At 38.0% G+C, this 24,709-nt stretch overlaps 4 protein-coding genes across 4 annotated transcripts; 2 read left to right on the top strand and 2 right to left on the bottom strand.

Annotated features, from left to right (window-relative positions):
* Nucleotides 1-219: 219 nt before the first annotated feature.
* LOC131954223 (F-box only protein 39-like) lies at nucleotides 220-5,125 on the bottom strand. Its single transcript, XM_059317786.1, has 5 exons — nucleotides 4,881-5,125; nucleotides 2,861-2,951; nucleotides 1,902-2,167; nucleotides 880-1,044; nucleotides 220-375 (listed from the first exon to the last, which is right to left on the bottom strand). The coding sequence occupies exons 1-5, from the start codon at nucleotides 5,058-5,060 to the stop codon at nucleotides 220-222; spliced, it is 858 nt and encodes a 285-aa protein (XP_059173769.1). The 5' UTR covers nucleotides 5,061-5,125.
* Nucleotides 5,126-10,831: 5,706 nt separating this feature from the next.
* Nucleotides 10,832-12,497, bottom strand: LOC131954229 (adenosine receptor A2b-like). The gene has a single exon (XM_059317790.1). The coding sequence runs from the start codon at nucleotides 12,162-12,164 to the stop codon at nucleotides 10,992-10,994; it is 1,173 nt and encodes a 390-aa protein (XP_059173773.1). The 5' UTR covers nucleotides 12,165-12,497; the 3' UTR covers nucleotides 10,832-10,991.
* A 2,350-nt stretch (nucleotides 12,498-14,847) lies between these two features.
* Nucleotides 14,848-18,348, top strand: LOC131954220 (adenosine receptor A1-like). Its single transcript, XM_059317782.1, has 2 exons — nucleotides 14,848-14,996; nucleotides 17,007-18,348. The coding sequence occupies exon 2, from the start codon at nucleotides 17,196-17,198 to the stop codon at nucleotides 18,333-18,335; it is 1,140 nt and encodes a 379-aa protein (XP_059173765.1). The 5' UTR covers nucleotides 14,848-14,996; nucleotides 17,007-17,195; the 3' UTR covers nucleotides 18,336-18,348.
* Nucleotides 18,349-21,721: 3,373 nt separating this feature from the next.
* On the top strand, nucleotides 21,722-23,195 carry LOC131954222 (adenosine receptor A2b). The gene has a single exon (XM_059317785.1). It carries the CDS (start codon nucleotides 21,753-21,755, stop codon nucleotides 23,193-23,195), a length of 1,443 nt encoding a protein of 480 aa, XP_059173768.1. The 5' UTR covers nucleotides 21,722-21,752.
* Nucleotides 23,196-24,709: the final 1,514 nt, after the last annotated feature.

Raw genomic sequence — 24,709 nt, 5'->3', positions numbered from 1 at the left:
GTTTAAACGAAATCGCAATATTAGAAGTAGGTCAAAATTAAGTTATTAAGTTACAAAATTTGCCACAAACAAACTGTCAAACATACAATGTTAACTAAATAAAAGATTTCCCACAACTCCACAGTATAAAAAAAATCAGTCAAAAATACATTGTGAACTAAATACAAGATTTGCCACAAACAAACAACCAAACATAAGTTGTGAATTAAATACAAGCGTTCAAGAATGTCGAAGCAACATACCGTCGTTGTCACTGTCCCAGAGGCAGGTAACTTTCAAACGCTTGAGCCGACGAAAAGCTAACGCCATCTGTTTCATGAGTTCGTCACTCAGGTACCAGTAGTTTAGTGCCAACGTCTCAACGTGCGAGAATGTCTAAGTGTGTAAGTAAGAGTTTTGAGTGTTATAAAACTTTACAGTGTAAATTTGGAGTTTTGAGAGCGTTATGAAACTTGACAGTGTAATGAAGAGTTTTGAGGGTGTTATATTTAAGTTGAAAGTGATGTTTAGAATCAAGCGTGTTGATTTTCTTATAAGTATACCTACATTTATTAGAACTCGAGATTTTCGATATAGCAAAAGTGCGCCCTCTTCCCCCCCCCCCCCCCCCCCCCCCACTTCCCCTCCTTCTCAGATTACGCTATCCTACCTACATTTTATTAAATCAGGTAAGTAAAAAAAAAGGAAATCTCTCGATTTTTAATGAAGTTTATTATTGGTTTAATTATTATAAGGGTTATGAAAAGGGTAAGATTGTATGAATTTTTTTTCTCGAAAGTAAAACAAAGCTACATGTATGAATATTTTTTTCTCGAAAATAAAACAAAGCTACATGTATGAATATTTTTTTCTCGAAAATAAAACAAAGCTACATCTTACCGTTAACGCTGTTTTAAACGCCGCGCAGTTTGCGACGGAAACATGTTCACTGAAGAAAGCTTCCAGGTCTAGTGAGGACAAGTTTGAGGCTGAAGGTTGTCCTAAGGCCTGCAATAACCTGATGCCGTTCTGCTCTTCAAATTTGGCTGACTTCATGGAGAATTGCTTTAGACCAGACACGTTCAAACATTCAATTTTTATTTCTACACAAGGTAGGGGGAAAATGTTACTTGTCGATACGTTAAAGCTTACGAAAAATGTAGTTTATAAAGTATAAATAATTTTATTTTCTTAAAATCTAACTTTTTGATTTTAGCTAGACGAATTTTAGTTCAGTGTCTTATTTTCATTATTTCTATTATAATTCATCATTAATTTTTATTTGTTTTTCTTCGTTCTTAATTTTAGTGTTGGAAGGGATCCCCTCCAACACAATTAAGGATACGTGTCAACTGGTTATGCGTCATTCAGGCCATTGACTCCGATTGCAGCCAGATTTTCTTTTTGGATTTGCTTCCATAGCCTTTGTTCAACCAAGATCAAACTACAAGGCAGCAGTTGTTTGATTTTGAAGTTGTCTCTCCTAGAAGAGTTGCTGTCCCCAGCTAACGAGCGTCATCTTTTATTTGTTATTTATATAGTTATTTATATTCTCAGTAGAAGAAACAGCCTTTCAATAACTTTAAACATGCAGCTTACGATTTTTAAAAATTTGCAAACACAACAACGAACAATCACTTTGTTTCCAAATAGTCACAATTTAAACCAGTGGCGTAGGCAAAGGGGGGTTATAACCCCTCCCATGGACCCCTATATATATATATATATATATATATATATATATATATATATATATATATATATATATATATATATATATATATATATATATATATATATATATGAGATTGTATACATATGGAAAAATGTTTTAACCCTTCCCATGACCAATTCCTGGCTACGCCACTGATTTAAACACCCTTAAAAACAGCAAGCCAAAAAAAAATTGTACATAGCCTTGCCTCCAAGCTCCTCTGCGAATCCACAAAGTTGACCAGGCTCGTGACGAGGCTGGCCGCGAGTCTCGGGTACCTCCAGCACTCGTGGTTGTCCGCCTCCAGGTTGTCCAGCACCAGCACGCGCAGACCGGACTCTGGCAGCAGCAGGAACATGGCGTGCAGGGTGTCGGTGATGAGCAGGCTGTTGCTGTAGGACAGGACCTGACAGCTGATCCTCAGCTCTCGCAGGTGGGGGCCGAACAGTTTCAAAAATCGTATACATTTGAATGCTGTCACAGCAGGGAGAGAAAAACGGATGCTTAATATCAATATATATATATATATATATATATATATATATATATATATATATATATATATATATATATATATATATATATATATCTGCACAACACAAAGTTCCATTATGCCCACCCCACCCAGGTTCGAAAAAAGAAATTCGTTTTCACTTATTCCACTCTAATATCCGACACATACAAATTTGTTTGTTTTTTTGTCTCACAAACCTTTATATTTTTTTTTAAAAGCTGCCCAATCAATGTAATGGGGACCCTTTAAAAAAAAGTAACGTTCCATAAAAAGTATGCGTTCAATAGTTCGGTGTTATTTTGAAGATCTCAACCTTGGAAGTTAAATGCTTAGAAGCATCAATTAATATTTATATACTTCCACTGTTCGTAAGAAAACTATCTCCCTAACCATTGCCGTAACACATGCCAATACTGTATCTCTAACCACTGTTTTAACCTTAACCACGATTACAGCCCTAATCTTTAACCTAAGACCATTAACCTAAACCCAACATATATTACCTTTGACTAAATGATTATCCATACTTGCTTTCAGTTTTTCTATATCTCTAAATCTTTTCGTCATGCGTACGTACATTAGAATATAGATGATTCGAACGTATCCCCTATTGATGATGTGCAATGAAATAACGAAACCACTCTGTATCTCACCTGTGTGCTTAGCGTTTAATCCACCAATCGTAAGCGCAACAGAACGCCACAACGATGCATTTTTAAACGCGAAGTTCCATCGCTTGCATACCTGGAAAATAGTTTTGACAGGTGTGACATACAAACACCATCATCATTGTATCCCGTTTGTGCAAAAGAAACGTTAGGCAGATGATGTAGAGGGCATCTGTTTATATGATCTCGACATACAAAGGATAATGTGGTCAGTCGAATTATTTTCCTTAACGTAAGTTATGTGCTGATGATAGCTGGGTGGACTCAGGGACGGTCTACTGAGTTGAACCCGAGATTTTCGGGTTAGCAGGCTAGCACTCTACCTCTAGGCAACACCATACTTGACTGTTTAAGCTACTTTTAAAGATGTAGGTATTATTTCGTTGGTTTACATTACTTTTGTCGTGGTACCATACGAGTTTATTATGGATGGGGAATTAGGAATATTACAATAAAAGATTACACAAGGCGAACATATTATGTACTCAACTTATAGGTAGGCTAAAACAAAAATACATATTTTACAAGACTAATATAGACGATAAGACTAATATAGGAGCTAATAAACTAATATAGACTGTACACGATGAATATATACTATACAAGACAAATATATATTGTATAAGATTAGACTCTCATAGACTAGTATACACTCTTTCAGAACTAACTTTCTGTGATGTAGATGAAGTAGAATTTATATGTTTATTGATCTCCATGTATGAAGTGGAGGTCAACACCATAGCCAGCCGCCTTTACTTTCCCTAACTAGAGTCGGGTACCCCTCAGAGCTAGATGGACTCAGGGACGTCAGAAAATCTCCAGTCCGGCTAGGATCCGAACTTGAGACCTTCTAAGTAGCAGTCAAGTGCTCCAAAACAAAACTAATATGTCCAAACACGCTCTATAAAACTAATATAATCGATACACAGCTAGTATTGACTACACAAGATAAACGATTAGAATATTTGTGTACACAACTAATGCTGACAATACAAGATTAATTACTGATATAAATTGTACAAGACTAATAAAAAGGAACAATGTATACTAAAATTATGTAAACTGTAAAATTAAATACTGAGATCGTTCGTAGAAGCAAATAAACAATAATTTTGAATCTTTTAGAATTTCAGGCTATATTCCGTTCGATGCGTTATAGATCTAACGGTGAACATAGTCGTGGTTTGACCGAAAAGTGGTAAAAATCACGATATTGCGTCGGTTATTATTCCGGAATGGTACAGCAGTAAAAAAGAGTAAAAAAATGTCATTTAGCGTTAACCTTTCCTAAATCAAAACAAACGAAAAATCGTTATAAAAATTGAACTAGAATTGTATGTCTTATTATGAACAAGAACAAAATAGGGTAAAATCACGATATAGCTTCGGTTATTATTACGAAATGGTACAGCAGTAAAAAAAAACAGTAAAAATATGGCGGTCTGTCGCGCCGTTCGGGAAACCACAGAAGTACAGTAAACCATATTTTATTTGACGCCATATTTTTAAAAAAAAAATTGTTTAAAAATTTGCATAGATTAATTTTATTGCATTTTAAATACTGGTTTGCTAATTATTTTGTATTTCTTATAATTTTAAGTGTATGTGCTAATTATTGCTGCTACTAAACATTGTACGAGTCCCTCTTACTACTTAAGTTAGTAGATCTAATCAATTTATTTTACTAGGTCTAGATCTAGTTGTCCCAAATCTTCTATAAGTCATTTCTTGGTTTCTTAAAATAAAACACGAATTACTATACTCGACTTTATCATTAATATTTAGATCTAGATCTACTAATTGTTGTTAATTTTCTCTCGATTAAACTTAAAATTAAGTTAAAACATTAATCTAATACACTCGGCTTTCTTTAAATTTCAACGGTCAAATATTATATGGGTTTACAGTAACGAATGTTTACGAAACTCAACCAACATTACCGGATAATTTCCGACGCTGTATCGCGAGATTACCCGAAAAGTATAGATCTAGTAGCAGTAATCACCGTCGACGCAGCGCATCTAGATTTAGAATCCAAGTGCTTGAAGATGTGCAGCAACACCACGTATGGGATTTCATCCCACGCACCCTGGTCGGGAGTCTGTGAACTCGGTGGACATTCCTGTACACGTCGTCTTTTTACTGACAATTCACATGTCTGGGGGAAACATTTGCGCTTGTTCATCTTGGCTTTAGTTATAGCATTGTGTTTTTGTTTTACATGTCCTGCAAAGCTGTAAATAAAAATCTAGTAGTGTTTCATTTCCGGAAGAGAGTATAAACTTCGTGATTTGTGTTATTTGTTTACCGGAAATATCCGATTAAATTCATTAGTGCGTAAAAGAGGATTGTGCCGAAAAAACTAAGTAAATAAATAGAGTACTTGAAAGAAGAAAAATATCAATGTAGTGACCGACTTGAAGCGAATCCTTCCATTATTATTGTTGACATGGATACTTTTTTTTAGATTTCGCAATCACAGCCACCGTAAAAAAAAAAAAAAAAAAAAAAAAAAAAAAAAAAAACATAAACCTAAATTAATTCGGAAATATAATATTTTTAGAATCAATGTTGTAGGATTTGCAAATCCATAGAACTTTAAAATAATGTTTTGAGTTAAAGGCAACGTTTCTATTTATTTTCATCAAGCCTAGATAAAAACATGAAGCTTTACTTTAGAAAGACAAACATTGATTGGCTCTACAGGAACTCCGAGACCGAAGCTCTGAAAACCGGGAGTGATCTCCCCTAAACTTTCTCGAATACTCTTATATAACACGATGGGGGATGGCAGCTCGGTATATAGACAATATTTTTAAATCCATTTTTAATTACTTAAACTTTTAAAAATAGAATTTGATAGAAAGCAGAGGATTAGATCTTTTAGTTACATTTAAAATTTCATTTATCTCCCAGAAACAGTACTCAAGTTACAGGCTTTTGAAAAACTAGAATACTTCCGGCTATCGGAAATCGCTGAAAAGTTTAACAGAACTACAAATTTAATAACAAGCTTTTATGTAATAATGCACTAAAAAGTAGAAAATAAATTATAGACTACTATTTAAATATCAATAAAGAAAAGCGTGGGTGTCTTCCTTGACATTAGTAAAGGTGTCCAATAGATACTAAAGTGACCCACGCTTTTCTTTATAGTTATTTAAATAGTAGTCTATAATTTATTTTCTACTTTTTAGTGCATTATTACATAAAAGCTTGTTATTAAAACGTTTTTTATGAATTTTTTAAAAGTATCAAAAGCAAAAAAAAAGTAATAATAAACATACGTATTATAAAAAAAATTTTCAACCCTTTCTTTTTTTTCAAAAGAAACCAACACGGTGTTTATTGGTTTAAAAAAAAATTAACAAGAAGATATAACAACTACATTTTTCACGTCTTCTGATTCCAGTCTCTCATAAAAACGGAAGACGCCAGATCCAGCGGATGTTTTACTGACTTCATCCTCTTTTTTTCAACACCTGACGCGGGTCTAAACTCTCCAAGCCTACAGATGCTTTCTTCTGACCTCCAATCGACACCTCATCCGCAGCTTGCAGACGTGGTTTCGGATCCACCCCGGAAATAGAATCACGTGCGACGGTGGTGCTTTCGCTTTCAACAGCAACGGCGGTGGGTTGTTGCGGTTGTTCTTGTGTGGGAACGTCGTCAACGAATGTCAATTCTTTTTCTTTCGCTGAATTTTTATCTTCGCTTTTGGATGAAACTGCGTAGCTGGTGTTCCTCACTTGATGTAGCTTGCGTAGTTCTTTCTTCCACCGACACAGAGCCGACTGTCAGCATCCGCTTGCAAACATCACGATACTCATTTCTGATGGCAGCGTAGACAGAAGCATTGACCATCAAGTTGGACACTGCACATGCTAGAAATAGTTCGAAGGATTTTCTCTTTGTCGTTTTGTCAGAACCTGGTATGACCTCAGCGGCAAGACGATGTAGAATGGATTCAATAGAACGATGAGCAGAACCGTCAGAGCTAAGGTCAGAGGCGTAGCGACCCTTCCCGGCGCCCGGGGACAAACTTTTCGATCTGCACCCCCCCCCCTCAAGATTTTGATTTGTACTCCCCCCCCCCCCTCAAGATTTCGATTTGCACCCCCCTAAACCTTTAATTTTTTTTTCCAACCCATTTTGGCGCCCCCTAGGTCGGCGCCCGGGGACATATGACCCCCCCCCCTCGCTACGCTACTGGCTAAGGTTAATCTAATATATAAAGCTCAGTTCTGTATGTAATGCATATGTTTGTCGTTGAAATTGTATGAATTTAAGTGTTAGAAAATTATCGTGCGCATTTGTCTAAATTTATGAGCTAAAAAATTACTATTGAAAGTGTTGGGAAATAATTTTCATTTTTCAAATTATAGTAATAATTGTCGGCATGTTCATTAAACACAAGTTTTAAAAAAAATATTATCTTTTACAAAAATTCTAATTATGTCTTTATTTAGTCCTATAGCACTTACTTCCCTTTGATAAATTAGGAAAACAAAATTACTTCCCTTTATAAAACCATTGCATTAGTCGAAAATAATTTACTTTTTAATTACTTTGTTTTGGTGTTGGGAAAAAAAAATAATTACATAATTAGCGGGGATTGATCAAGTGCAAACGTTGTAGGTATTTTACGGATAAGCTTGGAGTATTAAAATTGTTCATTAAACTGAAACAGGCGCGTTCGTTTAAGTGAGTGCAAAAGACTATGAATAAGTTGGGGTACTATAGTCGTTCATTAAGCTAAAACAGGTGATTCCGCCCCGGGCGTTTATGTTCGCGTTAGTGTTTTCTTTGTGTTTAGGTGGGTTTGCGTTAGTGGTGCGTTTTGATTTGGTTCGTTTTTGTTCTTTCTTTTTTCGTTTTTGTTTGTGTTTTTTTCTTTGGGTTTGTATTTGTGTTTTTGGTTGGTTTTGCGTTTGGATTTGGTTTGTTTTCGTTTGCTTTTTCGTTTTTTTTGTTGGTATTGGTGTTTGTGATTGGGTTTGTTGTTAGGTTTTTGTTTTCGTTTGCTTTTTGTTTGTTTTTTCTTTGTGTTTGTATTGGTGTTTGTGGTTGTGGTTGGGTTTGTTGTTAGGTTTTTGTTTTCGTTTGTATTTGTAATTGTGTTAGCGTTATGTTTGCGTTTTGTTGTTTTGGTTGGTTGTGGTTTGGGTGGGCAATGCCGGGTTTATGATGATTACTAAACACACAGATAATGGTCTTTAACAGAAAGGTTTTTCACAGAAGCCAGAGCAGGGCCTGGCCGGGACGGCTAGTAATAATTTAAATCTTGAACTTTGTATACAGAAGAAACCAAAGCGTAAATGTGGGTTACTCTTTTCAGTAGGAGGTAAGGAGTTAAGACTTTCAATAAGAGTGATATGCGCTTTAAATTAGATAGCAACAGATTAATTCGCCAGCTTTTTTTTCACAATACCCGGAAAAGTACAAAAGGTACCGGTAAGATAGAGAGAAAGAGAGAGAGAGAGAGAGAGAGAGAGAGAGAGAGAGAGAGAGAGAGGGGGGAGGGGTGGGAGGCAAAGGGACAGAGTACAAATATACGGTGGTAGGGTTATTGGTAAAAAAAAACTAAACAAAAAAGTTGGTTAAAAAGAATTTGCTTTAATAATTTGAATTGACATGAAAAAGTCAATACAATCTGATAGCTCTCACTAGACTAACCAATACAACTGAGGCTTAACAAAGCCAAAATACAATACAAGCTCTCACTAGACTAAACCAATACAACTGAGGCTTAACAAAGCCAAAATACAATACAAGCTCTCACTAGACTATTCAATAAAACTGAGGCTTAACAAAGCCAAAATACAATACAAGTCTTAATGAGCACAAATAATTTAGTTTGGTGTTATTATTTTCAAAACTAAAAGAAAATAATGTTTTGGAAAATTGGAATTAAAACAACGAATTCTTATTTATTTCTCTTATAATATCTTCATTCGGTTTCCATACACAATGTTTTTTTTTCTTATTGCTTTGCTATCTCCACATATTCATATCAGAGTAATTACAGATACGACAGTAACCCACAAAGTTTAGGTTAGTCATTACTTAATTCACCGACAGTCAATTCCAAAAAAGTAGAGAATCGTTGAGCCCTTACTCAGCTGAAGTTAGTACCCGACATGATTTTTTATCATAATGTTATTTCAAATTGCAGATTAAACAAACTTTAAGCAACTACATTATAGACGTAGGTCGTACACGTTTCTTCATGCAAACTCCAGATTAAAGCAACATCACTATATCAGTCGGGCATACAAGTTTCTTGAACTTCTAGTTTAAGGTTTTCCGTATCAAAACTCAACATTATTTAATTACATTATACAAGTAGGTCATACAAGTTTCTCAACTCCTAGTACTCGGAATAACAATATTTAAGTAGGTCATACAAGTTTCTCAACTCCTAGTACTCGGAATAACAATATTTAAGTAGGTCATACAAGTTTCTAGAACTCCCTGTTTAAGGTTTTCCGTATCAAAACTAAACATTATTTAATCACATTATACAAGTAGCTCATACAAGTTTCTCAACTCCTAGTACTTGGAATAACAATATTTAAGTAGGTCATACAAGTTTCTCAACTCCTAGTACTCGGAATAACAATATTTAAGTAGGTCATACAAGTTTCTAGAACTCCCTGTTTAAGGTTTTCCGTATCAAAACTAAACATTATTTAATCACATTATACAAGTAGCTCATACAAGTTTCTCAACTCCTAGTACTCGGAATAACAATATTTAAGTAGGTCATACAAGTTTCTCAACTCCTAGTACTCGGAATAACAATATTTAAGTAGGTCATACAAGTTTCTAGAACTCCCTGTTTAAGGTTTTCCGTATCAAAGCTAAACATTATTTAATCACATTATACAAGTAGCTCATACAAGTTTCTCAACTCCTAGTACTCGGAATAACAATATTTAAGTAGGTCATACAAGTTTCTCAACTCCTAGTACTCGGAATAACAATATTTAAGTAGGTCATACAAGTTTCTTGAACTTCCTGTTTAAGGTTCTATTATTTTCCGCATCAAATCTAAAGTTAAAAATTATTGAATCACATTATATAAGTTTCTAGAACTTCTTGTTTCACATTCTATCATTGCTCATATCAAAACGAAAGTTAACATTACTATATACAGACATCAGATAAGCGTCTTGAGTTGAGTAATGGAACATACCGGCTGGCGTAAACACAGACTAACCATAATTTTACAAATCACGACATTCACACAATGATTAGAATCAACAGTCTACGCTGAGAGCTAAAACATAAGTGTATAAAGAAGAATTGAGTATTTTATACGGTGAACAAAATATTGAAATAGTGAATTATAAAATGTTTGAAATCATTTCCGTAACCAATATAGCCGGAAGTATGGACATAACATTTTTTTTTTGAAAAAATCAAATTTCTGACAAACGTTTCAATGTACCAAAGCCGATTCCACCGACATGAGCATAGCATTTCAATATAGATTGCTGTTTCTCTTAAGCACTCTGTATAAGTACACGTTAAAGACTGTCATCAGCTATATTGTTCTACAGAATTTAGTCACAAAATGTTTTCTGTTATTAATTTTTATGTGACCTCATGTCCGCCTTGCACATTATTTGCCGGTACTCGATGCATAATCTTCTGTGTAACCTTAATGAAATGCCGTATCTGTTTTACGCTAAGTCACACGGGATTGCAAAATAGTAATGAGAATTACAGTATTTAATGCATCAACTGTGCAAGAAACCCAGCCTCTTCTTAAATACAGTATTTAATGCATCACTCATGCAAGAAACCCAGCCTCTTCTTAAATACAGTATTTAATGCATCAACCATGCAAGAAACCCAGCCTCTTCTTAAATACAGTATTTAATGCATCAACCATGCAAGAAACCCAGCATCTTCTTAATTACAGTATTTAATGCATCAACTGTGCAAGAAACCCAGCCTCTTCTTAAATACAGTATTTAATGCATCACTCATGCAAGAAACCCAGCCTCTTCTTAAATACAGTATTTAATGCATCAATCATGCAAGAAACCCAGCCTCTTCTTAAATACAGTATTTAATGCATCAACCATGCAAGAAACCCAGCAGATTCTTAAGTTTTATCCACAGGGGATCCCGAAAATTCACCGTCCTCTGTGTCCGACTTGACCGCCACCACCTCCTTCGACTCCTCTTTCAGGATGACTTTGCTGCAGCTCCGCTCGTCCTTCTGAGACGAGTCCGCATAGACCGAGTTCTGGACACCGTGCAGCTTCCGTAACTCCCGTTTCCAGAGCCACGGTACGGTAGTCAGCATCAGCCTATACACGTCACGGTACTCTTTCCTGACCGCCGCGTAAATAGCCGCGTTGACCATCGAGTTGGCCACTGTCATGATCCCCGAGAGACTCCGCAGGAACTTGTCCTGTCTTTTATTCAGCATGTTGTTGGCCCTGAGCGGGGTGACGGTGTAGAAGGGCACCCACAGAATGATGAACAGCGCAGTCAGCACTAGCGTCAACTTCCCCGCGCCGATTCGATTCTTAAAGCTGCGGACTTGTTCCTTCGTCCAGACCGACCTCTCGACGTCAAAAGATTTGACTTGCTTGTACACAATGTACGCAATGTGTATGTTGATGGCGGCTGAAACGATTAGACACGCCTGGCCTGGGTAGGTGAGTACGTAGTTTATCACGTCGATTTTGAAGATCTTTATAAGCTGACAACGCTGGGCCACGTTGATGGAATAATCGTACGTGTTGAGAAAAATCGACATGATTAGAACCCTGGAGGTATTGTAAATCCACAAACCCATCACAATTTTGTACGCTCTTTCCGTCGATATCCAGTTTGAGTACTTCAAAGGACGAGTGATAGCCACATAACGGTCCACGGAGATGAGTATCAGAGAGTACAACGACCCCCCAAGCGCCAGGTCAACGACACCGTTTTTAAATAAACACAAAACCTTACTGTCACTTATGTAGAGATGGGTGACTGTTATCTTGGACATGAGAATCAGCGGGATGGCCAGCACTCCGGCTATGAAATCAAAAACGGACAGGTTCAGCAAGAAAATGTTGTGGCTGTTCTTGAAACCAGGGTACAGGACGATCCCCCAGAAGACCAAGACGTTGGAGAAGATGGTGAGGGGGATGAAGAAGGAGAAGCAGACGACTGCGGTGACCTGGATGCCGTGGATCAGAGAGTCGTGGGGCTCGGTTTTATTTCCCCTCGCTCCTTGTATGTACTCGAGCGGATAGAAAAGTGCTTCGTCGAATTCCATCGTTTTTTATATGTGGAGTAAACGGTATCTACGAGGACAATCGATCCACGGAATCGAATTGTAACAGAGAGATCAAATGAAGCTCGTTTCTGTGATGTATTGCGCCGTGGATTGTTTAAACTAGAATGTTATATCGTCATATGTTATAAGCAGTTGCACGATTCGTACGCAGCGTCGTTATGTAATACAGAGCGATTGCATTACTACGAGCGTCGCCATAGTAAACACCACCCAGGCGCATGCGCCGCCTCGTTGTGGTGGCTGAGGGGGAATCATGTGCCAACACAAGGTGTCATATCCGCTGGTACCGTCTGAGGTGAACTTCTGTGAACATAGGACCTGGCAAACATTCAATGTTGGAAAACATTAGATTAAAAAAGCTTAATGTTATTCATTACTCCATTAAAAAGACAACAAAACAACCAGCATCAATTGGTAAAAGTTCTTATACAAATCTACGCAGAACAGGTTATGTTTGTCTGTCGTTATCGCGGTTAAGTTCATGATTAGCTTGAAGATAAGTGTTTTACAATACCGTGGTCTAGCCGGTAGAGCGCAAGATTGTTGGCCCAGACAATACCTCATAGATGAGAGGTTCGGGTCTTCACGGCGCCACAGAAACTGAAGGACTCTTTTAAACACCTGACTCGTAGCCTAAAAATTATGAACTTGAACAGGCTGTTTCCTTAACATTGAACCTAACTGATGTTCAGAGTTTCTCCCGGGCATCTCTCTCCCCCCCCCCCCCCCCCCCGAAGAAAGTCTACCGCCCCCACCCCTCCAGACGAAATGGAATTTATATAAAAAAAAAAAAATATATAAACGCAGTATCCCCTGGAAATTTTAGTCCGCCCCCCTCCCCGCCACGAAAATTTCAAGTGCCCCCCCCCCCCCCCCCCCCGGAGAAAAAATGTCTGGAAGCAACACTGCTCATGTTTTGTCTCTGTTCCCTGTAAGAATTAATATTGATGTAAAAAATGAAAAATTTTCTGTCGAGATAGGTGGGAGGGTCTAGAATTGACTTCGGATCAGGGAGGTGGTTATGATTAAAGGTAGGTTTACGGATGTGATTATGGGGTTGAGTGGTAAAGTGCTTGACTGCTAGCGCGAAGGTGTCGAGTTCGGATCTGGGTTCGGCCTTGTGACTGTATGACGTCCCTGAGTCCACCCAGCTGTGATGGGTACCTGAATTGCGCACTTGAAAGTACAGGTCATGTAACATGTGAACTCTACTTCATCTGCCCTATAAATCGTTAGGTGGTTTCGGTTTGTAGTCTTACCTAAGTTTAATGTCAGATTCTGGTAAAGATACTTTTAAGTGAATTGCCTCTAAAACTGCCTACCGACTATTTAAAAAATGCTCTGATCGTTACGATGAAAGATTTAGTTCCTTACAACTGCAAGGATTAGGCCTTAGGTTAGGGTCAGCGACCATGTTTATACTATTATATTATTTATAACAGCCAAAAATACATTTGATACGCATTCAATATTTATGAAGTGCTTAGGATTATTAAAGTGTAATGCACTTTATAAATTTTGAGTTTAGAGAGCTAGAATCTATTAGATCTATTTTGTTCTGGTTCATAATAAAACAAAATTCTAGTCTAATTTTTATATCAATTTTTCTTATGTTTTGATTTAGGAAAGGTTAACGCTAAATGATAAACTCACAACAACATTCCGTGTGTTGCTTTAAAAAGTGGTCTGAATTCATTACTTCCGGTTTCATTACCTCTTGGATTAGAGATTTTTAAAAAAGTACTTTTATTATCTGATTTTTTGAAAGATGTCACGAAAGATTTAAAAAAAAATTGAACAGATAGTAACGACTGTGCAGAATTCACTTGCCTTCTCAGTTAAATTTAATGTGCAGTTTGTGCATGTTACAACAGGGATGTCTTGGGAGGCTGCAAAATCAACAGCTGTGGACCGGACAAAATGGAAGGGTATGGTCAAGGCAGTATGCTCAACAAACAGTGAAGAGGATTAATTCAAAGTAAGTAATGTGTTTTTAACTGAGGTATAACTTACATTTTATTATATTGCAGTGATGTTGTTTTGGGGAAAAATGTGTGTATAATGTCAACAGCATTGTTTTCTGACACAAACTTGAAATAACAGTAGGCGCCTACCTGTACAAATCTAACGAAATTATTTGTATTCGTTCGCTGGGGATAGTGGCTGTTTCCCATTTTCACAAAATGATATTGAGAACATGTAGACTGACCACAGCGACACTTTTCCACAAGTTTTATTTACTACAGGTAATTGTTACATTTTTGTTTAGAATCAGTCGAGATAAAACTGTTTTGTTTTCCGCACGATGATTTCGTGTGATGAATGCTAATCAATGCTGCGTTGAATTGAGCCTGAAAAGAATATTTATTTTAACTGAATTTAACTTTATAAATATAAATGGCCGAAATTTTTTGTCGAATTTTTTTTTTTAATTATTATTTTTATTGTATGATTGGAACAATACTAAATGTTAATTTTGTATTTAAAAATATGTTTTCATAACGATTTTTACTTAATGATTTATATGAAATATGATTTGAAGTAAGTTTATATTATTTTATCTCAAAGCATATTGACAGACTTAAATCGCGCGTAAAAAAAAAATCCTCCAACCCAAAGCTAAACACAAATCAAAACTTCCGGTTACCACTACATCCTAGAAAATGGCGGAGGTTGTTTTGGTTAGTAGTTTAGGCTACAGGTTATTGCTATCGTGCAATGGATTGTTTGTAAGCACTCGACCATTATTGAAGTAAATCCCTGTAGGATTGTGAAGTGAACTTTGTCAGGTTTTTTTCACGTTTTTCATATGTAAGTAATATATTATTAACATCACTGTATTCTGTATTCTAACTCTACTATGTTTGTTAGTGAATGTCTAGAGTCTAGACCAGGGGTTCCCAACCCCGTGCCCGCGGGCGCCATGGCGCCCGCCGAACGATTCGTATGTGCCCGCCTCTCACTATTCGACAGCAACAGAATTTTTTTCATATACATTATTGAAAGGTTGAAGGGGATGGAAATCGAAAGTTTGAGGGGGGGGGGGGGTGCAAATCGAAAGTTTTGTCCCCGGGTGACGAAAAGGGTCGCTACGCCTCTGGAAGGAGTTTGTCGATTTAAAATAGGTGGTGCCCGCCACCCTACCGATATTTTAGAATGTGCTCTAGAGTAAAAAAAGGTTGGGAACCCCTGGTCTAGACTATAGACGTTAAAAGAACGTGGACAATCCTCATAAGACCTAATGGTACTAATATTGCTAGATCTAATAGTGAATAGTCTAACACTATAATCACTATAGTGAATGTCTAGACTATAGTCACTATAGTGAATGTCTAGACTATAGACGTTAAGAGAACGTGGACCATCCTCCTAAGACCTACTGGTACTAACAGTGTTAGACACTATAGTCACTATAGTGAATGTCTAGACTATAGTCACTATAGTGAATGTCTAGACTATAGTCACTATAATGAATGTCTAGACTATAGTCACTATAGTGAATGTCTAGACTATAGACGTTAAGAGAACGTGGACCATCCTCCTAAGACCTACTGGTACTAAATAACAGTCTTAGATCTAATAGTGAATAGTCTAAAACTAATAATAGATTAAACCGAAACCACACACAAGTGAGATGATGACGTTACCTTCAAACAACGTGTTTGGGTCCAGAGTTTCTTTCAGGTGTCTTTCCTAATTCACCCCCCCCCCCCCCCCGCCCAAGTACGTCCACCGCTCACCCCCAGGATGAAAAGGAAAAAAATATAATCGGAATGCAAAATATTTACTTTAACCGGTGTCTACCCCCCCTCCTCTGAGTAAAATGTATGAAAGAAACCCTGTTAAGGTCGTAGATGGACTACACGTCTGAAGTTTATTATTGAGTTAGGAGCACTAACCTAAGACTAATCTTGAATCAGCCGTCGCTTAGGCCCCAATACTAACCCTAACCTTAAAATAAAGATACAGCAAGATAAAGATATTGTTAAGATGATCATATTATGGTGTTAAGTTTAAGGATGGTGTTATGCTTGAGAACTGTGTTATGTTGAATAATGGTTATTGTGTTATGTTTGAGAACCATGTTATATTTGAGAATTGTGCTTTGTTTGATAATGGTACTTTGTTTGATAATGGTGCTTTGTTAGAGAATGGTGCTTTGTTAGAGAATGGTGCTTTGTTGTTAAAGAATGGTGCTTTGTTTGATAATGGTGCTTTGTTAGAGAATGGTGCTTTGTTATAGAATGGTGCTTTGTTATTAGAGAATGGTGCTTTGTTTGATAATGGTGCTTTGTTAGAGAATGGTGCTTTGTTATAGAATGGTGCTTTGTTAGAGAATGGTGCGTTGTTAGAGAATGGTGCTTTGTTTGAGAATGGTGCTTTGTTTGAAAAATGGTGTTTCGTTTGAAAAATTGTGTTTTGTTTAAGAATGGCGATATGTTTAAAATTGTGTTATGATTGAGAATGGTCTTTTGTTGACAAATGCTGCTTTGCCGAAGAATGGTGGTATGTTTAAGGATATTGTGTTATGTTTGAGAATGGTGTTTTGTTTAAGAATGGTGTTTTGTTGACAAATGGTATTTTGTTGAAGAATGGTGTTTTGTTGACAAATTGTGTTTTATTAACATACCTTCATGCACTTTAAGCTGTTCCAATGTGATCAATGTATTTGCTGCCGTGTTGTCTACGCCACTACAAATTGAGACACTGTAAAACCTCTCTTTTTTTCCTTCACGCTACACATTTACACTACACACATATATATAATGTGTACTCATTAACTGTAATTTAATGTGATAATAATTAATATTTACTCTGCAGATAAGTTATTCCTCAACTGGATTGCGGAAAGAAGAACCCATATCTACACTTACCTTTGTTTTATTATCGATTTCAAACACCTTTAAAAGAATCGCTTAGTCCTACCGACGATCTCAATGGAGAGAACCAAGCAGTGTCATCACTGCAGTGACTTATTCTGATAGTTCCAGATGTACTGATCCCAAAAACATGGAGGGTGAATATCTGCCGAGCGATGTCTTTGATACGGGGTCAGCTACAAAAGGGAGGAGTTTAGTGTACAGCGACCCGAGTGTACAGGTAGCGCACCTGGTCTTCACGACAGCGGCCTCCGCGTTTATCCCCATCATCATCCTCAGCAACATGCTAGTCATTTGGGCCGTCGTCTTCTACCCGAGCTTCTTCAACAGCCAGCACCTGTTCCACCTGAGTCTCGCCGTGTTCCATCTGCTCTCTGGCACCCTGTGCCTGCCGTTGTATATCCTGATGTTCTTCGAGTCGGTGAAGGCGGTGTCTTCAAACAAGTACGTGTGTTTGTTGAAACACTGCAGCGTCAACGTCGCGGCCGGAGGATCGTTGTACTCCCTGTTCCTCATTTCTTTAGACCGGTACATCGCTGTTCTCCGACCCAGTATCTACGCTAAATGGATGACGGTGGCCAAGTCGGTAGTCATCATCACCGCGTTGTGGCTTTTAACCTGGATCCGCGCGTTCATCCCCATGATGGGTTGGCACAACTACGACGACAGCATCGAGAATCTCATCGAAAGATGCGACGTGTACAAAGTTTTTCCTCCCCTGTACATCCAGTACGTCGTCCTACTCCCGGGGGTGATACTCCTCGCCGCGTCCACGGTCATCAACGTTCACATCTTCTTCATCACGAAAGAACAGAAAGCGATCTGCGACTCGGAATGCGACAGCTGGACCCCGGACCAGCTCCGGATGTTCAAGTTGAAAATCTCCTCCTTGCAAGTCTCCAACATCCTTCTCCTTCTCTTTCTCCTATGCTGGATGCCTTACTTCGTCATCTCCTACTTAAAAATTTGCCTCGTCCTCGACGAGAACACATTTGAGATCGCCTTCACCTTGGCGATGATGCTGTGTTTCGCCAACGCCATGCTGAACGCGCCGATGTACGCGGCGATGAGGAACGACTACCGGGCCGTCTTCGCCATGATGGTGTACACGGCACCGTGGCGGTGGCCCAACCAACTGCACCGGCTCTTCATCATCCGCAACGTCCGGTTCTCCATCCACTACGAGAGCGAGCTGAAGAATCCGGAGGAGTGCTTTCAGGTCGACGACATCTACCTGCGCCCGTCCATAGTAGGGACTTTAATCTTTTAATCCGATTGAAGCCGGCAGGGGGTGACAGAGCCTAACGTGAAGCGGTTTTCACAAATAGATTATCAGAGACAGAGATGGGTGATGGAGATAGAGGAAGATGTTGGATAGTTCTAAACACGCAGTAATTAGAATGTGATTCATTGACTGAGTAAACAGTAGAGTAAAGCAAATGTTTATTTTTACCTGAAGAATTTCTCCACCATTAGTATAGGGAATGTGTTGTCTTCACCTAATATCAACTGGCGCTTTATATACAATATTAGCATATATATATATATATATATATATATATATATATATATATATATATATATATATATATATATATATATATATATATATATATATATATATATATATATATATATATATATATATATATATATATATATATATATATATATATATATATATATATATATATATATATATAACTTTCTATTACTCCAGGCTTAAAAAGCTTTAATTTACAATAAAAAATACTATTTTAATTGATAAAATTGTCTTACTTGATGCTGTTACGTTTTCTAAATATTGCGTTCTACATTTGTCCTCGGTTATTTCTTAAGGATGGGTTTTGTCTTAGGTACGTACAGTAAGGAGGTAAGTCATGTAGCCTTATGACTAGCCTTGGGCGAACCGCTAGTTGACTATTTGATGCCGATTGAAGAATATAAATGTCAAGTTAATTGTTTTAATTAATATATTATACAATAGTAGTCTTGGTGGTAATTTCTTCAACTCATTAAATCGTAAGAAAATAAGATTTAAAAAAAAAGCATTTAAACACCAACAAAAAAAATAAAAAAATAAAAACTGCATAAAATATATTAAAAATTCCAGATAGATCTATCCTTAACAGACACATTACATAGAATCTACATTAAAATAAATAAAACTTTTCGTTCACTAAGTGAAGTAGATTTAGAAATTCAAAATCATGTATTATTTGTCCAAAAGTTTTACAGTGAAATCATCACCGAATATAGATGGTGTGCACGGTATGGGAAAATCCTAGTCACGACACAGCTGAGTATAAGAAAACACATTTACACATTTACACACCTCTTATGAATAGGTCCTAAACCCAGTCTGACTACGCACCATATTTAACTACATCGAAGTCTAATGTTTTGGTTGTGGCGGTGATAGTTTTTTAGAGGTTTGGTTGTTCCTTTCCTTCGGCTTCCGGTATGTCAAGAACAATTTGCTGAATAGTGAGGGAGGAGGACTGTGTTCTCAAGGTTTGATTGTGTGTAGCTTGTCTTAAATGTGTTGTGTGTAGCGTGTCTTGAGTTTGTTTTGTTGTGACTATAGTGGCTAACACTCAGAACAGCAAACTATGGGATTATCATTATGTGTATCGGCTTATTTAAATCTTGCTTGATCTAGATCTACCTAGTCTATGGTATATTCAAACATTTTAAAACATTTCGTTACTTCTGTATTAAATACTTTTTAATATAAAGCAACGATCCTTTTAAGTAGGGATATACTGTGCTAGTGATAGCCTTTATTACAGTGGTCAATAGTTTCCATTTAGTTTTTATTTCGTTCTTTTAACTACACTAAACATCGCAACATAACCTTAGCACCATCAGTTAACATCACACCATAACGTTAGCACCATCAGTAAACATCACATCACAACCATAACATCATCAGTAAACATCACATCATAAATTTAGCACCATCAGTAAACATCACATCATAACCTTAGCACCATCATTTACCATTAAGATAGCCAGTAGCGTATATCTCCCCCCCCCCCCTTCCGCAAGGTTATAGGCCACAAGTTTGGTTTAGAGTTAGGTTTCAAGATTATTCAGATGTGAGGGTATTAAAATGTGTCCGTCATTAAATGATGTCCGTCATTAAATTGTGTCCGTTATTGGGCTTTATCAATTTTTCATATAATGTCTTAACTTACTTATTTGGGAGCGAAAAAGTACTTAAGTAATTGAATAGAAAACAATGCATTAAAAAACCCATGATAAATTGTATGTCGATATATTGTGTAAATTTGGCTGTATACATTTTCTTCTCTAAAGATACCCACTCATCCAAGTCATTGAAAAAAAAAATCCCAAACATGCCAATGAAGTTGGTAATCAAGAATGTTTTTGTGGACAGAATTCGTTGAACAACTTAAAGGAAACTAATCTTCTTTAAGACATGACTTTTGAATAAACTTACTCCACAAGAAAATAATCACAAAACCTACAACATAGATGCGGCTCTCTAGTTTGGATACAATTGTTAAAAATACTATAACACCAACCACAGTGTATCACATAAATGTATCACATGAAAGTCGTTTTTCTAATTACATTGAAGTTTGAAATTGCTGTCGGTTAGAATACCATAGGCCGACGAAACTACCCAATAAACACATCACAGTCGTGTACATTGTGGATGGATTTCTTAACCTGGATAATACTCAAGCTGTTTGAAGACATACATTGAACGAATCGGCCATTAAAAGGTGTCAGTCGCTGAAAGGTGTCCGTCATTGAAAGGTGTCCGTCATTAAAAAGGTGACCGTCATTAAATGGTGTCCGTCAATAAAATGGTATCCGTCTTTAGCTTGGAAGTGAGTGAAATAATTAAACCAGCCTGATAAAGCCAACATTGCCGAATATTGGAATAAACCCAGGAACTAAAACTACCCGGAAGGTGTTTCCTATAGGCAATATTTAAAATGTGTTCTAATTAGGCAATATTTAAAAGGTGTTTACATTAGGTAATATCCGAGGCTGTTCGGAAGGTGGTCACCATTTGAAAGGTATTATCCATTAGGAAGGTGTTCTCCATTAGGAAGGTGTTATCCATTCGGAAGGTGTTATCCATTAGAAAGGTGTTCTCCGTTAGGAAGGTGTTCTCCATTAGGAAGGTGTTATCCATTAGAAAGGTGTTCACCATTAGAAAGGTGTTCACCATTAGGAAGGTGTTATCCATTTGGAAGGTGTTATCCATTTGGAAGGTGTTATCCATTTGGAAGGTGTTATCCATTTGGAAGGTGTTATCCATTAGGAAAGTGTTATCCATTAGGAAGGTGTTATCCATTAGGAAGGTGTTCTCCATTAGGAAGGTGTTATCCATTTGGAAGGTGTTCATCATTAGGAAGGTGTTATCCATTAGGCAGGTGTTATCCATTTGGAAGGTGTTATCCATTTGGAAGGTGTTATCCATTTGGAAGGTGTTGTCCATTCCGAAGGTGTTATCCATTTGAAAGGTGTTCTCCATTTTTAAGGTGTTCTCCATTAGGAAGGTGTTATCCATTTGAAAGGTGTTCTCCATTTTTAAGGTGTTCTGCATTTGGAAGGTGTTATCCATTTTGAAGGTGTTGTCCATTACGAAGGTGTTCTTCACCAGGCAATTACCTACAGACAGCTCAAGCTTACACTGACCACAAGAATGGACGTGATGCTCGGGACGCCTGGTTCCATTGACGTGGCCGACGACAACTCCACCCTCAACGACCCCATCGTCCGGCACCTTGACCTGCTGTTCCACGCTCTCATCGCACTGTACATCCCGCTCATCATCGTCATCAACACGCTGGTCTTCTGGGGCATCGCGCTCTACCCAGGCTTCAACCACAGCAACAACATCTTCCTCCTGTGCCTGTCTGTCTACGATTTTCTCGTCGGTGCCTTCGCGATGCCGATTTATCTCATCCGTTATTTTAATTTGGAGGCCGTGGATGGAAATAAACACATGTGCATGCTGCGGTTTTTCTCGCTGACCTTATCTCTGTTAGGTTCGCTCTACTCTTTGCTTATAATTACAATCGATCGCTATCTATCGATAATATTCCCCCTCCGATACAAGAACTGGATCACAGCCGAACGGGCTAAAAAGATGGTTGTAGCGTTTTGTATTTTTAATGCTTTTCAAGCGAGTATCCCCATGATGGGCTGGAACTATTACGACTACAGAGTACCGTTGCAAGACCGGTGCGTCTTTTTTCACGTTCTGCACAAAGTCTACACCAAGGTGCTCGTGTTCTTGCTGGGTTTGATGTGCGTGATCATCTCCAGCATCCTCAACATTCACATCGGCATCATCGTCATGCGGCAGGTGAAATCGTTCGCCAAGGAGAGCTCCGTTTGGACGTCGGATCAGATCCGGTCGTTCCGTTCTCGGATAAACTCCATCAAGGTAACGATCGCGCTCAATGTTTTATACATCGTGCTGTGGGCTCCCTTCTTTCTAGACTCCCCGATGAAGTTATACAACGTACTGAGCAAGAGAGATTCAGCGATCTTGCGCTACGTCAGCTTGCTGATGGTTTACTCCAGCTCCATCTACAACGGGATGATCTACGCGACGATGCGCAAGGAGTTCAGACAGGTATATTGGATCATGCTGACCAACCCGCCGTGGAGGTGGAGGTTTAGATTGCGCCTGTACCACAAAGGGTACCACTCCATCGTCGGCACGTCCACGGACAGGTCCTCGGCTGTGGTGATATTTGCCCCGGGAGAGAACGTCAGCGCGGCGAAGGAGGAAGAGGAGAGAATATCCGAGGCGGCGTCGACGAAGGAGACGGTGGTGAGCACGGCACGCGAGGCGGAGGTCAAGAGCCCCGGGGAGGAGATGGTGGGGACGTCGGTGGACCAGGGTCAGAGGCACCAGAAAAAAGTGAAGGCACAGGAGAAAGAGAAGGTGTCCAGCTCCATCGCCACCTCCGTCTTCGTGGTCACGTATCAGCCGAAAAAAAACGGAGGAGCCGGCGGAGGAGCAGGGGGGTGGGGAGACCAAGAAGGACTGATTATACTAGTGGGGGAGGGGGGACAACAGGACTTATTATACAGAGGTGGGGGGGGGGGACAACAACATGGGCAGTCGGACTGATTATACAAAGGGGGTGGGGGGGACAAGTACTGTCAGGACTGATTGTACTAGTGGGGGGGGGGGGGGACACACACACACCAAAACGGTCAGGACTGATTACAGAGGTGGGGGGGGGGGTCAACAAGAAGGACGTTGAGGACTGATTATACTAGTTCGGGGGGGGGGGGGACAGACGATCAGGATAGTTGGGGTGGGGTGACGGTCAGGACTGATTATACAGAAAGAATGGGGGGGGGGAGAGCTGTTATCCATGATGGATAAGACGGGTTATACAGGGGAAAACCAAGACAAAAAAATATAGCCAAGCCTGATTATAAAAAAAAAAATAACAACTGAATATGTTTTTAAAAAAATGTTCATTTCCTGTGGAGTAGGCTATATTATGACCCGACAACAGCAAGCGAACAGAACCAAGCAAATATAAAATTAACCTGGAAAAAGACACTACATGGGCTATAGAAATCTCTGAAAATCGAAGAGCACACATAGCAGTGACTTCCCTGTTGTTCGCAATAGAGCAACTATTCTGAAGACGCCAGTCTTAAAGGGTACCGTTGAAAACGTTGCTGTTATCGAAGAAAAGGACGCTGATGATTTTTGGTATTTGTTTGGGACAAACTGCACGACATATATTTTTTTTTCAAGTTCTTGTCGCTGTTGATGATCAATTTATCAATTAATAATTTTAATAATTACACAAATGTAAGGCATTTATATTTTAGTATTCATTTTTATTACGAAAAAAAATTAAAATAATTTTTTTAAAACAATTTTTGGTTGTTTTTTTTCACATTGATATCTTTTATGAGCCTGTTTGGAATATGACCATGAACGTGTTTTGTGTTTTTCGCTTTGTGGAAGAAGTTCTAAAGTAAATCTAGAGACTTATAAATTTGTATGCATTCATGCATATATTTGTGGTTTTGTTTTTGAAGAGTAATTCTGTATCCCATTTCATCGTACAATAACACATGTCATTGTGACAGTGTTAGACGCATAATTCAAATCCCAAATCTCATTATGACAATAAAAGACACAAGGTAGATATCACAAGTTTTATTGTGACAGTGGATCACAATCACACATTATATGGTAAAATTATGAAACAGAAGACCACATTCACATTTTCTATAGTGAAAGTGTGAGAGATAAGATCACATTCACATATCCTATGGTAAAAGACCACATTCACATATCCTATGGTAAAAGACCACATTCACATATCATTTGGTAAAAGACCACATTCACATATCATTTGGTAAAAACCACATTGACATATCCTATGGTAAAAGACCACATGGTAAAAGATCACATTCACATATCCTATGGTAAAAGATCACAATTACATATCCTACTGTAAAAGATCATATTCACATATCCTATGGTAAAAGACCACATTCATATATCCTATGGTAAAAGATCGCATTCAGATATCCTATGGTAAAAGACCACATTCACATATCCTATGGTAAAAGACCACATTCACATGTCATTTGGTAAAAGACCACATTCAC

The sequence above is a fragment of the Physella acuta genome, unplaced genomic scaffold (assembly GCF_028476545.2).
Source record: "Physella acuta isolate Inbredline_101_S28 unplaced genomic scaffold, ASM2847654v3 ptg000981l, whole genome shotgun sequence".
NCBI lineage: Eukaryota > Metazoa > Mollusca > Gastropoda > Physidae > Physella > Physella acuta.
The sequence above is the reverse complement of the archived record's forward strand: the minus strand, read 5'-3'. Positions and strand labels throughout refer to the sequence as shown.

Coding starts and splice junctions, on each gene's coding strand:
- LOC131954223 (XM_059317786.1), bottom strand. CDS start 5,060: ATGAACAAGCGCAAATGTTTCCCCCAGACATGTGAATTGTCAGTAAAA. Junction 2,952..4,880: donor CTAGATGCGCTGCGTCGACG/GTGATTACTGCT, acceptor ACTATTTTCCAG/GTATGCAAGCGATGGAACTT. Junction 1,045..1,901: donor ATTCGCAGAGGAGCTTGGAG/GCAAGGCTATGT, acceptor TCTGGTCTAAAG/CAATTCTCCATGAAGTCAGC.
- LOC131954229 (XM_059317790.1), bottom strand. CDS start 12,164: ATGGAATTCGACGAAGCACTTTTCTATCCGCTCGAGTACATACAAGGA.
- LOC131954220 (XM_059317782.1), top strand. CDS start 17,196: ATGGAGGGTGAATATCTGCCGAGCGATGTCTTTGATACGGGGTCAGCT.
- LOC131954222 (XM_059317785.1), top strand. CDS start 21,753: ATGGACGTGATGCTCGGGACGCCTGGTTCCATTGACGTGGCCGACGAC.